General features: G+C 45.0%; 1 protein-coding gene across 1 annotated transcript in view; it reads right to left on the bottom strand.

Annotated features, from left to right (window-relative positions):
• LOC149431621 (C-type lectin domain family 2 member B-like) overlaps positions 1–16,533 on the bottom strand; it is a 55,262-nt gene that overhangs the window by 11,896 nt on the left and 26,833 nt on the right. Inside the window, exons 3-5 of the mRNA XM_089665459.1 lie at positions 10,201–10,311; positions 5,764–5,945; positions 878–984 (exon numbers count right to left, since the gene is read on the bottom strand). Coding sequence (XP_089521585.1) covers positions 878–984; positions 5,764–5,945; positions 10,201–10,311 — 400 coding nt within the window. The remainder of the gene's footprint in view (positions 1–877; positions 985–5,763; positions 5,946–10,200; positions 10,312–16,533) is intronic.

Below are 16,533 nucleotides of genomic sequence, written 5' to 3'. Positions count from 1 at the left end.
TATTATCTTCTTAAAAATATAAAACAGTTGCTCAAATATTGTATGACATAACAATTGCAACTACTATTTATTTTTCTGCGAAGCCTCTGCTTTCAGATAATATATAATGTTCTGGAGGTTGGAAGTATAGCCAAAATTGCTGTTGCATGTGTGCAAAAAATGAAAACAATTGCTGTAGAAAGGGAACTAGTGAATAGCAACCCTGTTCTCAGAAGGCATATGAAGCCGCTCTCTAGCAGAGGAGATACAGGGGTGGATTTACTGAAAATGGAGAGCGCAAAATCTGGATCAGTTGTGCATGGTAGCCAATCGGTTTCTAACTTCAGCTTGTTCCATTATGCTATGACAAAACCTGGAAGCTGATTGGTTTCTATGTAAAGCTGCACCAGATTTTGCACTCTCCAGTTTTAGTAAATCAGTACAATGAGTCCCCCACCAGTGCCAGACTGGGACCAGTAGGTGTAATAATAATGACCCTGTATTGGTTTCACTGCTGAATTAGCAATGCACTGGGGAGGATAAGCAAAGACTTGCCCCAACTCCAAACTGAAACAGAATATTGAACCCCCCCCCCCCCCCCCCCTGCACTCAGGATAAAGCGACAGTGCAATCCACAAAGTAAACTGTGCAACCATATAATAAAGACCCAAAGCCATTGCTGAAAAAAAACCCAAAAACATAACACAATCGTAAAATAAATTAGAATTGATTGCAAGTCTGTGCCATAGTAGTAATTATTTATGGCACAGCGCTGTGGCTACAGGTCTTCATGAAATATGTTGTACAAGGAGGGATGATTCAATGGGCTAATATAGAACAACACCTGAAATGTCGGTTTTAGGTGAAGCTGATCTTACATTTGAGGAGTGGAACTTACATTGGTTCTGGGTAGAGTGTTCCATCAGTCCAGACCCAGCCTGAACCATCTTGTGTCCTGCTCAGTCCAATCCAGTAACTGGTAGACTTCACAAGATTTAAAAAGTTCTGCAAGACAGAAAGACAAATAATTGAAATAAATGACATTTTTCACTTGAAAAACTGCTTAGAACATTGCACTGAACTGGACTCGATTCCCATGGTGCTTTACACTTATCTATACAGTACATAATAGTTATCCATAAAACTTTAAAGCTGAACTGCAGCTTAAAGACGTTTTAGTTCAATCAGTGGGCTGAACCATAAAAAAACCTGACAAATTCCTCCATCCACACAAATGAGGTGGCTGGAGGAATCCGCCCATCGGTACATTGTATTTTGAGGGGGAAAACTTGCTACTGTCAGAATACATTGATCAACGACTGCAGCAAATAATCAACAAAAGTTTTCTAACTTTCTCATTTGACAGGTGTCAATCAAACAAATGACTTCTGCCAAGCAGGGGCAACCACACACTGATTGAAATTCAGTCAGTTCCTGCCATCTATCTGTGAACATCTTCACCTTGTCCTTTCCCCCCATGTACATAGTCCTCTCCTCTATCTATAGATGGCGCTCTCCTATCCCTGCACACGCTGGGTTCCACGATATGTTCCTAAGAAGGGGTGGCAGCTAAACTAAGAACCATCCAACTTCCTGTGTGAACGACCTCCAATGATAATGAAGAGTTCGTATTTAGCATAGTCCCGGCAATGGCCCGCCCCATACCTTTGGTTGTTATGATGAACCCATCATGGCTGCCTGGCATCATGTATGGACATGGTTTGCATAACTCATATTGCACATGGAAGTATTTTTTTTTTAATTAGATTGAACTGTAGGAGTTATCTTGGGCAGACTGAATGATTTCCCACTTCTAGACTTAAACAGTCTGTGTGATCTCTGAGAAGACCAATAGATGTGAGCACAGTAATATGTGAACAATGACAACAGGAATACACTATACTGCCAAAAGTATTGGGCTATCTCTCCAAATCATTGAACTCAGGTGTTCCAATCCCTTCCATGACCCCAGGTGTATACAATCCAGCCCCTAGGCATGCAGACTGCTTCTACAAACATTGGTGAAAGAATGGGTCGCTCTCAGAAGCTCAGTGAATTCAAACGTGGTACCATGATAGGTTGCCAACTATGCAATAAGTCCATCCATTAAATTTCCTTGCTACCAGATATTCCACGCTCAACTGTTAGTGGGATTATAACAAAGTGGAAGCAACTGGGAACAGCAGCAACTCAGCCACCAAGTGGTAGGCCACGTCACATGACAGAGCGGGGTCAGCGCATGCTGAAGCGCACAGTGCGCAGAAGTCACCAACTGTGTGCAGAGTCAATAGCTAAAGACCTCCAAACTTGGTGTGACCTTCAGATTAGCCCAACAACAGTGTGTAGAGAGCTTCATGGAATGGGTTTCCATGGCCGAGCAGCTGCATCCAAGCCTTGCATCACCAAGTGTAATGCAAAGCGTTAGATGCAGTGGTGTAAAGCACGCCGCTACTGGACTCTAGAGCAGTAGAGACGTGTTCCCTGGAGTGAAAAATCACGCTTCTCTTTCTGGCAATCCGACGGACATGTCTGGGCTTGGAGGTCGCCAGGAGACCAGTACTTGCCTGACTGCATTGTGCCAAGTGTAAAGTTTGGTGGAGGGGGATTATGGTGTGGGGTTGTTTTTCAGGACTTAGGCTTGGCCCCTTAGTTCCAGTTAAGGCATCAGCATACCAAGACATTTTGGACAATTTCATGCTCCCAATTTTGTGGGAAGAGTTTGGGGATGGCCCCTTTCTGTTCCAACATGACTACGCACCAGTGCACAAAGCAAGGTCCATAAAGACATGGAGAAGCCAGTTTGGGGTGGAGGAACTTGACTGGCCTGCACAGAGTCCTGACCTCAATCCCATAGAACACCTTTGGGATGAATTAGAGCGGAGACTGTGAGCCAGGCCTCCTCCCCCGACATCAGTGCCTGACCTGACAAATGTGCTTCTGGAAGAATGGTCCAACCTTCCCATAGACACCCTCCTAAACCTTGTGGACGGCCTTCCCAGAAGAGCTGAACCTGTTATAGCTGCAAAGGGCGGGGCCAACTTAATATTGAACCCTACGGACTAAGACTGGGAGGACATTAAAATTCATGTGCGTGTAAAGACCGGCGGCCCAATACTTTTGGCAATACAGTGTATCTGTATGGACACTGAGCCCTTCTTCAGATACAGGAATCATGGCACTTATAATGACATTATTATTTTGCATGACGTTTGTATTTCTATATGGGCCCTTATGTAACCGCTGCTGCTAGATATATAAACTTTGCTTAGAATTTGCAGTATTTATATTTTCCATTTGAAGTCGGTGTAAAGAAACAGAAGTTCTGCAAAACAGGGACACCCAGCTGACTGATTAATGATCATAGACAAGGAGGCTCTTTGCTCTTCTGGCAAAGCCTTTGCAGCCACACAGAAGCCTGCCCTTAAGTGCACCCATCCAGGCAGGAACATTTTGCGTGTACATGCCCAAGAGCCAGCCCAATGAATGGTTGTGGAGTTGTGAGTAGTCTTTCTCCTGGCGTCTTCCACACTACATGCCCTTGACGACACATTGGCATATTATTATTATTATACAGTATTTATAAAGTGCCAATGGTTCGCTCAGCGCTGTACATTACAAAGGGGGACAGAACATGTGACAGAACAATACCAATACAATGCAAAACATGAGGGGATCGAGGGCCCTGCTCTTTCGAGCTTACAATCTAGGAGGGAGGGGGTGGTGGCACAGTAGGAGATAGCTGTGGGGGATGGAGTGGTAGGAAGAGTGGAGGAGGTCGGCAAGTTTGCAGGGGGTGGGGTAGGCTTCCCTGAAGAGATGGGTTTTCAGGGTGCGCCTAAAGGAGAGGAGAGTAGGTGATAATCTGATGGGTTGGGGCAGGGAGTTCCAGAGGATGGGTGACACCCTGGAGAAGTCCTGGAGGCGGGCATGGGAGGAGAAGACCAGGGAACTAGAGAGAAGGAGGTCTTGTGAGGAGCGGAGTGTGCGTGTTTGGTGGTACTTGGATATTAGGTCAGAGATGTAGTACGGGGCAGTATGGTGGACGGCTTTGTACGTCAGTGTTAGGATTTTGAATTTGATCCGTTGCGCAATCGGAAGCCAGTGGAGGGATTGGCAGAGGGGGGTGGCGGAGACAGTGCGGTTGGAAAGGTGAATGAGTCTGGCAGCCGTGTTCAGGATGGACTGAAGAGGGGATAGCCAGCGGCGAGGCAGGCCAGTGAGGAGGGAGTTGCAGTAGTCGAGTCGTGATATGATGAGGGAGTGGATGAGCTGTTTAGTGGTTTCTGGGGTTAGGAACGTGCGGATTTTGGCGATGTTGCGGAGGTGGAGTCTGCACGAGTTTGTTAAAGATTGGACTTGGGGCTGGAAGGATAGGTTGGAGTCCAGAATGACACCAAGTACTCTGGCCTGCAGGGCGGGTTTGATGGTAGCGTTGTTGGGATATACAGTGCAGAATGTACACATCTGGAGTGGTCACATATTGCAGCATACAAAGTGCAGCTCTAAGGAGTATTTAAAATACAGTACAGTGTTGCAGTCTTCATTAAAATGATGGTTGAGCAGGCCCCATCGCGGTAGTAATACAACCTTTTGACCCCTGAATTCTGCATATAGCTTTTAAGCTCTTTCCACTGTTATCATAATTTGTCCACACTCACAATTCACCATAGTGTGCCATGTGTGCTGCCTCATTTTTCTCCTTTCAATTTTCTTCTTTCTCCAATGGTGGCCCCAAATATTTAAGTCCCTGTGGGGCGAGCCCTGTCAGGTACGCTGTACAGGGGCCCATGATTTCTAATGCCGGCCCTTTGTGCACATTAATCAGCCATGTCTTCTGTCTCAACAAAACATGGCCACCTAATAAATGACCGAGTGCATGGTTTACTGCCCATTACCTCTGCCGGCACCTACATTTTGGAAAAGTGTAATAGAATTGTATTATTATGTCCAGTGGTGGGTCATGTTGGGGGTGTAGTGTTCTATGTATAGAGTGTAATAGAATTGTATTATTATGTCCAGTGGTGGGTCATGTTGGGGGTGTAGTGTTCTATGTATAGAGTGTAATAGAATTGTATTATCATGTCCAGTGGCGGGTCATGTTGGGGGTGTAGTGTTCTATGTATACAGTGTAATAGAATTGTATTATGATGTCCAGTGGTGGGTCTTGTTGGGGGTGTAGTGTTCTATGTATAGAGTGTAATAGAATTGTATTATGATGTCCAGTGGTGGGTCATGTTGGGGGTGTAGTGTTCTATGTATAGAGTGTAATAGAATTGTATTATTATGTCCAGTGGTGGGTCATGTTGGGGGTGTAGTGTTCTATGTATAGAGTGTAATAGAATTGTATTATTATGTCCAGTGGTGGGTCATGTTGGGGGTGTAGTGTTCTATGTATAGAGTGTAATAGAATTGTATTATTATGTCCAGTGGTGGGTCATGTTGGGGGTGTAGTGCTCTATGTATAGAGTGTAATAGAATTGTATTATTATGTCCAGTGGTGGGTCATGTTGGGGGTGTAGTGCTCTATGTATAGAGTGTAATAGAATTGTATTATTATGTCCAGTGGCGGGTCATGTTGGGGGTGTAGTGTTCTATGTATAGAGTGTAATAGAATTGTATTATTATGTCCAGTGGTGGGTCATGTTGGGGGTGTAGTGTTCTATGTATAGAGTGTAGTAGAATTGTATTATGATCATGTCCAGTGGTCAGTTGTATTCTGGTATAATGGATATTATATATTTTGATCATGTTGAGATGGGTGGAGATGGGATTATTATTACTCACCATTTCGACTTCATTATCAATAATGGCCAGGGATGAATTGTGTGATTGGCAGAAGTTCTGGCTGTTCCTCCATGTATCAGTGTTGTTTGAGAAATAGTAACATTTTCTCCTGTATATGACCCAGTCACCTCCACAGTCTGCAGCTGGGGAACCCTTTACCACTTTTGGTTCAGGTGTCTCTCCTACAAATAGATTCGTTTATTTTAGCCATTTTAGCTACTCATTAACCAACAGACAAATGTTATTAGAAAATTACAATACTATCAGAAGAAAATAAGATATTACAAAAATATAAACAGAAATATCAAACAACAACTAATCATTTGTAAATGTCAGCAAAGCGGGCATGTTTAGTATATAGAGGTGAAAGGTCCTATCAGAAAGTAGGAACGGCAATACTGATAAAGGGCTGCGTCACCTCCAGTAAACTTTAAGGTATGTATATATGTGTGTGTGTATATATATATTGTGACAGTATGAACGGCAAGGTGATGGATGGACGATATGTGTCACCTCGCATGAGGTCATACTGTGAAGTGTAAGGTGGAGTCCACTCCGGGTTTTCGGGGCCACTATGGCAGAGGTGGTTCCGGACCGGATTTTGTGCTCCACTGATGACCACCAACAGGTGGTATAAAAAAGGCAGGGCTGGAGCAAAAAGTCGCTCATGGCCTGGGACTCAGAGAGGTATTCTGAGAGAGCTGTGTGTGTACTATACCCACAAGAAAAGCTTTGCTTTTGTTTTGTTTTGGGTGACAGGGAGAAGCCCTTCACCTCTGAGAGAGGAAATGTCTCCTGTTTAGTTAGTGCCTGGATGGCAAGGGTTTATTTTGATATTTTGCAAACCTGTATATAAAACTGACAACCAGTCAGATTTTAAGAAAGTCTGCTGTGTGGTCTACCCTTTTTCCCAGGGAAGGTGATCCCCCACCTGAGCTAACCCCACAATATACCGCATTTTCCGGCGTATAAGACTACCCCTCTTCCAGTGCACACCAGTGGGAAGAATCGTGCCCCATCATTGGTGTCAGTGTGAGGAATAGTGCCCCATCATTGGTATCAGTGGGAAGAATCGTGCCCCATCATTGGTGTCAGTGGGAGGAATAGTGCCCCATCATTGATATCAGTGGGAGGAATAGTGCCCCATCATTGGTGTCAGTGGGAGGAATAGTGCCCCATCATTGGTGTCAGTGGGAGGAATAGTGCCCCATCATTGGTGTCAGTGGGAGGAATAGTGTCCCATCATTGGTATCAGTGGCAGGAATAGTGCTCCATCATTGGTAGGAATAGTGCCCCATCATTGGTGTCAGTGGAAGGAATAGTGCCCCATCATTGGTGTCAGTGGGAGGAATAGCGCCCCATCATTGGTGTCAGTGGAAGGAATAGTGCCCCATCATTGGTGTCAGTGGGAGGAATAGCGCCCCATCAATGGTGTCAGTGGGAGGAATAGTGCCCCATCATTGGTGTCAGTGGGAGGAATAGTGTCCCATCATTGGTATCAGTGGGAGGAATAGTGTCCCATCATTGGTGTCAGTGGGAGGAATAGTGCCCCATCATTGGTGTCAGTGGGAGGAATAGTGTCCCATCATTGGTATCAGTGGGAGGAATAGTGCCCCATCATTGGTATCAGTGGGAGGAATGGTGCCCCATCATTGGTGTCAGTGGGAGGAATAGTGTCCCATCATTGGTATCAGTGGGAGGAATAGCGCCCCATCATTGGTGTCAGTGGGAGGAATAGTGTCCCATCATTGGTGTCAGTGGGAGGAATAGTGCCCCATCATTGGTGTCAGTGGGAGGAATAGTGTCCCATCATTGGTGTCAGTGGAAGGAATAGTGCCCCATCATTGGTGTCAGTGGGAGGAATAGTGCCCCATCATTGGTGTCAGTGGGAGGAATAGTGTCCCATCATTGGTATCAGTGGCAGGAATAGTGCCCCATCATTGGTATCAGTGACATCAATGATGGGGCACTATTCCTCCCACTGACACTTGCTGACCCCTGTTCCAGTACGGTGCTGCTGCAGCCAGCATATGTGGTTGCAGCAGCACCTAAGCACGGCACACTTACCTGCATCTCCACTCGATTTTCGCGGGGCCGCTCAGCTCCGCCTCCTCGCCGGTGATTGGCCGCCTATGTGCCTTTCCTGAGCTACAGTTCTGGCGGCCAATCACCGGTGAGGAGGCGGAGCCGAGCAGCCGCGCGAACATCCAGTGGACGAACCGAAGGAAGGAGCAGCCGTGCTTCCTGGACCGGATCGTCGTGGGACCAGAGCCAGGTAAGAGACAGCAGCCCCTGCCCACCCCTGTACTTAGTTTCCCTTCTGTTGGGAGTGTCAGCATGCCGTTACCGGCGTATAAGACGACCCTCGACTTTTGGGAAGATTTTCAAGGGGTAAAAAGTCGTCTTATACGCCGGAAAATACGGTATATAAAGTCAATGTTCTTTTTTTACTTTTTTTGTGGATAGAGTGGCAAGGGGTTAGAACATCTGCCAAGTCTTTATTGCTGTCTATCACATCCCCTAAGGGGTGATTCACCCCATCCATTTGTCTTGGTAACACTGGTATTGGGACAGAAAGTTCTGGGAATGTGTCATTGTTGAGCTGTCACCAGAGCAGTAGGTGTGGGGAAATCTTACAATGGAAATGCCTGTGCAGGTAACTACTGCCTACCAGGGTAATTCCCCTCACTGTGGAGAGATTTCCTCTCATTTCCTTCTGCATCTCTGTTGACAGGAACTGAAGGGAAATCTCCCCAAATGGGACACAGGTGGAAAAAAAAAAGTAAACTGACAGAGGTTTTAACTCTTTCCTACTCTGCTCTAAAAATAAAATAAAGGTCTATATATACACTTTACAATAATACAACAACCAGAAATTGGTACTGTATATATATATCTCCATCCTAATTAGTTATACTGCTCTCAGTGATGGGTGTGTGTGCTGTGTTCTGTTATTCTTTCCCTGCCAAAGTGGAAATGTCAGCCCAGGGTCAGGCTGTAAGGTTCCCATAGAGAATGACAGAGTTCAGAGGTAATAACTGACACTGTCTGGGCTGCTGGGGGGGAGTGTGGGAACCTGTTAATTAATAAAGGCTTTAGTTTTAATTCATGAAATCCTGACATCACCTTTGTTATATAAGGTTTTCTCAGCTTTGACAATCATCAGCTATGAGTTTAGGCAAGAGAAGGACAACCTCTAGTGGGGTCTTACATCTGAACCTCCTGCCATGGCAGGGAGAGAATACAAGTACTCTAATATAAAGGACTCCCCAATTCATGAATGAAAATTCATATTATTACAAATACATTGCCCATTTGTAAATGTCTCTATTAAGGGAATCCTCAATACTTTCCATTGTGTTCAGGTTTTTCTATGGTGACACGTTAAATGGTCAGTCCACCTAAAACTAATATTTAATCTGAGAGTAGACATGCCGCATCACCCATTGGGGAGCCATCAAACCATGTTCAAGCAGAAATCCATTTACTTTCAATTTTCTTTCAATTTTTCTTTCAATTTTCCATGTTCACTAACATAAGTCAAAATTCCCTTTACAAATGAATATGCTCTACTCCTTTAGTAAATTGGGGTCTCTGTGTATCTGTTTTGAAGGTTAGAAGCTGATTGGCTCCCATGCACAGTACATGAGATTCTGAGTGAGCCAGCTCTAGTAAATAAATCCCAAAGTGACAGCAGGGAGTCTGTTGTTTGCAGGATCACCATGTGAAAATAAAAAAAACAAAACTGGAAAAAGAAAAAACTGATGTAGCCACCACATCTAAGGGCTGGTAAACTACAATAAATATATATATAATTTTTTTTTTTTGGGGGGGGGGGGATTAGATATCATTTAAAATCAACAACAGGAAGACCAAGCAAAAGCATACACCAGTAGACATGATGTTTTTTTTTTTTTTTTTTAAATGTTGGTACGATTTTCAAAGCATTAATGGGGTCGGATGAATGTTTGTTTTCAACCTAAGTGACGAGTAAATCTGGAAAATTCTTGAACGAACAAATCTCTAACAGGGAATGTGGTTTCTGTTTGTAAAATCCACTCATTCCAACATTTTGAAGTACTTTTGAATAACATTTATCAAGTCATCGAATGTTCTGAGAATTTTCATATGAATGTCTTTGGGAATATTTGTTCAAGAATCTACTAGTGTATGGCCAGCTTAAGAACTCCAAGACAGGACAAATGAAAGAGGTGGCACAATCTGCCGGCTTCTATACACACTAGAGGCATTTTTTTTGGATGTAGCCTTTCCTCATCCTTCTTAGAATATACAAGAATACACACACATTGTACTATTAGCAGCAGAAATTTTGTAGGATTGGAATTGTTCTTTGAAATATTGATTTTCCTTTTGTCAGATTCTGCCTTGTTTTCTTATTGATAGAAATTCTGTAGAGTTGTAGAAAATCAGACTTACTACATGCAGCCAGAAGAGCACTAAGGATGATGATCAGAGTTACTGATATTGCTGCTCCAATTAAAACACAGAGCAAAGGAACTTTGGTTGACCTGAATTTCTGGCAAACTCCTAAAAACAATACAGAGATCAGACATTAGAGATAAAGAAAAATCTGATATGTATTCTTATTGGTGTAGAAATCAGACAGAACATAATGGAGTCACAGATGAACACAACACAACACATGGTTCTTGTAGAAGAGCTCAGAGTGAATGGAAGTCATTGTATGCGGCTTGTATGTTACATGGAGAACATCAACACACACAGCAGCTATATAAAGGGCCTGAAAGATGGGGGCTCCCAGTGGGCCACCCCCTCCTGAGGCCTGCAACCCCCACCAGCAAGATTTTCTGGCTCCCCACAATGTTACTTCTTTTCCTCCAGGGCAAACATGGACTCATTGCTCTCTAGTGCCAGGACATCGGACTTGTGCTAGCCCTTACAGGTCTTGTCTTTCCCCCAGCTTGTGAAAGGTCAATAAAAGAAGAAGCAGTAGGCCTAAGATCTCATCTCTCACTTTGCTCTCTCCTCCTATCAGCATGCTTCTTGTCAGCACATGAGACAATTAATTTGCTTCCTCTGTTGCGTCTCCCTGTTCCAGAATGAGCTCCGCTGTAAAGGGACTACCAGAGGCTGATACCAGGCCAAATTCAGGTATTTACATTTACTCAGTGACGTATAAATGGATAGAAATCTTCATTAGTTGGTGTCTTTTAAATATTTCTGGAGTTTAGCGTAAACAAAAAGCTCCAAATATACAAGATATGGGTGAACAAACAATAAATCAAATGTCCATATAAAAAAGTCCTTATTCCCAGTGAAAAAAATATTCAAAATATGCTTCCACCTTCCACCACGTGATTAAATAATATCAACCGCACTCACCAGATCTAGGTGAGTAATGAGCCTTGTAGGATATAAGGGATCCTATACCCCCTCCAAAAAGATCAGCTATTCTTCTCCACCATGAACCGGAAATGACGTGAACCAGAATGGTGGCGGACCGGAAGTCGACGCACTTGACGCACTTCCGGTCCGCCGTCATTCTGGTTCACGTCATTGCCGGTGATTGGAGCGCACACTGAAGGGTGCGTTCCAAGCGGCCATCTTAGAGGTGGAAGGCTGTCTCATCCTCTGCAACATAACAGAATCGGGAGGTCCCTGTTTTTAACTTTGGACTGTGGATGTATTTAAGCCATTAAACAAGGCTTTCTATTTTATTCTATCATGTGAGTGGCCTGGCTTTATCTTTACATTTAATATCAATTTGGCAGTATTACACTATGTGGTTTCTTTTTCTTTGCACCATTGAGGAGCTTATGGAGGAGTAAGGTGGAGGCGAGTAATATACCCAATCAGGGTGGAAAAGAATAGCTGATCTTTTTGGAGGGGGTATAGGATCCCTTATATCCTATAAGGCTCATTACTCACCTAGATCTGGTGAGTGCGGTTGATATTATTTAATCACGTGGTGGAAGGTGGAAGCATATTTTTGAATATTTTTTTCACTGGGAATAAGGACTTTTTTATATGGACATTTGATTTATTGTTTGTTCACCCATATAATGTATATTTGGAGCTTTTTGTTTGCGCTGTTCTTTTGTTATCATTTATTGGTGTTTTCACTGTTGCACAGCGGCATACTCACCTGGCATCTATCTTGTGGGATATATTTTTCTATTTCTGCAGTTTAGCCTTGAGGGAGCTTAGAGGACAGGTAAATGTCAGAGCCAAGCATGTATACGTGTCCCAGAGCGGATGTTGGCATAGTGACAGAGTCAAAATAATCCCACAATACTTCTTTGTCTCCTGGGCATTCCTCTAACGGCTTGTATACTCCTACAGTAACTGCCAGAGCTTGAATTTCATACTTAATAGAAACCTGACCTGAGATAAGTACAGAGGTGTCATTGCTGACCAACATCTAAAAATGCCGGTTTCCTGGCTCTCTCAATATTTTTGAGGCAAGTATGAGGTCAGTGAGGTCATATCTGGTCTGCGCACTTCTTCATATCTGGTCTGCGCACTTCTTCATATCTGGTCTGCGCACTTCTTCATATCTGGTCTGCGCACTTCTTCGTTGTTCTGGAATGAAGACAAAAGGTCCGAACAGCATTTTAGAAGGAGATTAGCAATGGCAGCCTCCTCTGTGTCTGCTCAGGTTACTGAGTTACAGTCAGAGAGTCTGAAGGTATACAGCTTCTGCTGTGCTGTCCCTTTAGAAACCCATCAGGGTCCCTGAATCCTTAGTCATGGCTGCCCCTGTAATAGATGTTTACTTTTAAAACAAATATTTAATACAAATAGTAACAGATATACTACATCAATTTAAAAACACAATCTTAAAAAATAATGTTTCATTAACCACTGACCCAAAACTAGTATTGGTTCTCTTTTATGTGGGTCCACCATCAGATTTATCATTTGTTACATGCATTATAAGTGATGTGTCACGTAACACTTCCAGGTGTTTATTCACAGAGATCTCAGTACTCCCCTGACAATGCCTTCATCTGCTTCTCTCTCCCAGTAAGGATGGAGCCATGTTTGTTCAGCCATCACCCAGGGCCTGGACTGAGATTCAGGCTCAGAAATTACACCATCATGTAAAACTTGTCTCCAGGGTCTAAGCAAATCATCTCCTGCTGCAGCCTCTCACCTTGTGACTTTCTACAGTTACAATGTTGTGGTCTGATCACTAGAGGGGGGAGAGACTGAGGAAATGCTACCTCCTGTCTGCAGCAGACTGATTACATCATCTCAGCCTGAGGAAAGTCAGTGGACTGGAGCTCAAGATCAGCTTATATATGCAAAGCGCTGTGTAAATTGACAGTGCTATAAAAGTACCTGAAATAAATAATTGTGTTTATTATTTTAAGTTTCTTTTCTCCTTCATTACCAAAGGGCTTATTAAGAAAGGAGAGTTGATATTGTTATCCGCTACCCGTGATACTTGGCAGTGTAGGTCTACACCAAGGCCCACCAATGGCACACAGGGCATTCATAAAATGCAGGACATGGTGTTGAGGCTGCTGTGCTCCCGAAGAATTCCCTTGCTAAATGCATCTCCCTGATTGGTGACGAGCCATACATTTGACATTGACAGGTCACTCAACTGAGTTTTCCTCTTTTTTTCTTACTTTGCCATTTATTTTTATTGCACTCTCAAAGCCAGTGAGGGGCAATGCACATTTGTGAAGCACACCTCTGCATTGCAGCAGAGAGAGTCATATATGTCACATTGACAGGCCATGCAACCAGGCTTTCCTCCAGGTATTCTTTTCCCACTCCACCATTCAATTATTGGACTCCACAGGCTTTGTACTCTCAAAGCCAATGAAGGGCAAGGCACACCACTATGCTTTATGAAAGTGTGACTTTTTTGGGGAGGCGGGGGGTTGTTATTTTTATGCTGTACTGCTGATTTTTAAATGAACCCCTTAGTGACTTAGTAACCTGGAAAAGTATGTGCATATCTGGTATCCCGACACCTCAAATATGTTTTTGTTTTTTCATGCCAGTGAACAACATTATCCACTTGCTGTATTTTTCGGTGTGGCTTCCGTGAGGCTTAAGGCCCAACTGAAGCTATGTCTGCTCTCATTGTTATGTAGTCAGACTGCATACCAAGTGTGTCTGCCATGTCACCTGCACAGTGCTCCAATCAACAATGGTCCATATTGCTGGGTGATCCCCTTTAAGGTCTATTGTTACCTAAAAGACAGTTGAATAGTAGACAGTACACCGATCACGTCATTTCATAATTGCTCCACAGAATGTATAGCCTTTCATTTCACTGTGGCTTACCAGGGTGTACCATCAGAGCTTCAGAGGACAAAGGCAATTCATAGAAAAAGGCAAGAATGATCACAACATTACCAGACATTTTTTGGAAATGCATGGCAGCTCTGCTTTGGGTCTTATAGTATGGATCATAGACGTCATACCAAGCAGTCTTGGAAATGCATGGAGGCTCTACTTTGGGTCCTATAGTATGGATCATAGAAGCCATACCAAGCAGTTTTGGAAATGCATGGCAGCTCCACTTTGGGTTTTATAGTATGGATCATAGAAGTCATACCAAGCAGTCTCCCTCCTGAAGAATGTTTTTGCAAAAGGGAGACGTTCTGGATTTACAAGCTTGATACAATATCTCCAAAAGGTCTCTGTGAGAGTTTTGAGCTGAACACAGTATTGTAAAAAAAAGTTTTCTATCTCTTATTTTATTGTGATTATTATTACTAGAGATGAGCGAAGTATTCAAAAATTCGATTCGACTGATTCGGCGAATTCGTAGAAAAATTTCGATTCGAGTCGAATATATTCGCTGTGAATTTAACTTAAAAAAGGGTGTTTCTAGGCTTCAGAGAGACTTAATATTAGTGCTGAACACTGTACCTTTAATTTAAATGCCCTTGGAGTCTGCTGGGGAAGAGAAATAATACTGTCAGGCAGTATGACATGCAGATGAGTGCCGTCGATCTTAGAATCACCGCACACTTCACTCATTTGGGCAGTCACGGGGCCAAAACCAGAGTGTGGAGCCACAGTGTGGCGGTGGAGGCAGCAGCAATGGGAGGCCATACAGCACCCTATGACAAAAATGGAAACCACCAGCAGTGTGAGGAGACCTGAAAGTGGCACATGGCAGAGTGTGGCGATAGAGACAGCAGCAATGGGAGGCCGTACAGGGACCCATGACACACTCTGGACCTGGCAGCAGCATGAGGAGGCGGTACAGGGGCCCATGGCAGATTACGGGCCTGGCAGCAGCATGAGGAGTCGGTACGGGGGCCCATGGCAGATTACAGGCCTGGCAGCAGCAATGGGAGGCCGTACAGGGACCCATGACACAATCTGGACCTGGCAGCAGCATGGGGAGGCGGTACAGGGGCCCATGACAGATTACGGGCCTGGCAGCAGCATTTGGAGTCGGTACGGGGGCCCATGACACACTCTGGACCTGGCAGCAGCATGAGGAGGCGGTACAGGGGCGCATGACAGATTACGAGCCTGGCAGCAGCAACTTGGACAGGAGGACGTTCAGTTTCTGCACCGTCTGGTGCGTGCTCGCAAACTGTTGTCTCTTGGAAACGGATTCCAAGAAAGACTGCTGACGGAATCCGTGAAGAGGAGTAGCAGGAGAAGGAGCATCTGAACGAGCGGAATATGCCAACAAGCGACAACAGGGGCCCATGGCAGATTAGGGGCCTGGCAGCAGCTATGGGAGGCCCGTAATCTGCCAGCACCCTATGACAAAAAATGGAACCCACCAGCAGTGTGAGGAGACCTGAAAGTGGCACATGGCAGAGTGTGGCGATGGAGACAGCAGCAATGGGAGGCCGTACAGGGACCCATGACAGACTCTGGACCTGGCAGCAGCATGAGGAGGCGGTATAGGGGCCCATGGCAGATTAGGGGCCTGGCAGCAGCTATGGGAGGCCCGTAATCTGCCAGCACCCTATGACAAAAAATGGAATACACCAGCAGTGTGAGGATACCTGAAAGTGGCACATGGCAGAGTGTGGCGATGGAGACAGCAGCAATGGGAGGCCGTACAGGGACCCATGAGAGACTCTGGACTTGGCAGCAGCATGAGGAGGCGGTATAGGGGCCCATGGCAGATTCGGGGCCTGGCAGCAGCTATGGGAGGCCCGTAATCTGCCAGCACCCTATGACAAAAAATGGAACACACCAGCAGTGTGAGGAGACCTGAAAGTGGCACATGTTTGGGGCATGATTCATGGCGGATTTAGTCAGTTGTGTCAGGAACTGGTGGTTTGAAATCCAGACTAATCCACGCCTGATTCATTTTCACAAACGTCAGTCTCTCCACACTTTGGGTGGACAGTCGTGTCCTCCGCGGAGTTGCAATACCTCCTGCCGCACTAAACACGCGCTCCGATGCCACGCTACTGGCCGGGCATGACAGCCTTTCAAGGGCAAATTCAGCTAGTTGGGGCCAAAGGTCAAGTTTCGTTGCCCAGTAGTCAAGGGGATTGTCTACCTCGGTTGGCAGGGTGCTGTCCAAGTAGGCCTAAGCCTGTTGTTTGAGGTCCTGCTCCAGGTCCACCTGATGCTGCTGCTGCTGCGGCTGGTTAGTAGTTTCCTCACTGCGCTGGTGAAGAAAGCTACTCATCATCGACTGCAGACTGAGGCAGCCGCAGCTGGTGGAGCTGCCACTGCTCCTACCACCCCACCCCTCCCCTGCTGCCATGGCAGCGGAACGCGAGCGCACAGGGCCCACAGTGTCTGAGGATGGACGTTGGCGCAGACAGGCAGAGACCAGCT

This window comes from Staurois parvus, unplaced genomic scaffold (genome assembly GCF_062004578.1).
Source record: "Staurois parvus isolate SC_StPar_1 unplaced genomic scaffold, SC_StPar_1.0 ptg002198l, whole genome shotgun sequence".
In the NCBI taxonomy this organism is placed as follows: domain Eukaryota; kingdom Metazoa; phylum Chordata; class Amphibia; order Anura; family Ranidae; genus Staurois; species Staurois parvus.
This window is presented reverse-complemented; position numbering and strand designations above follow the sequence as displayed.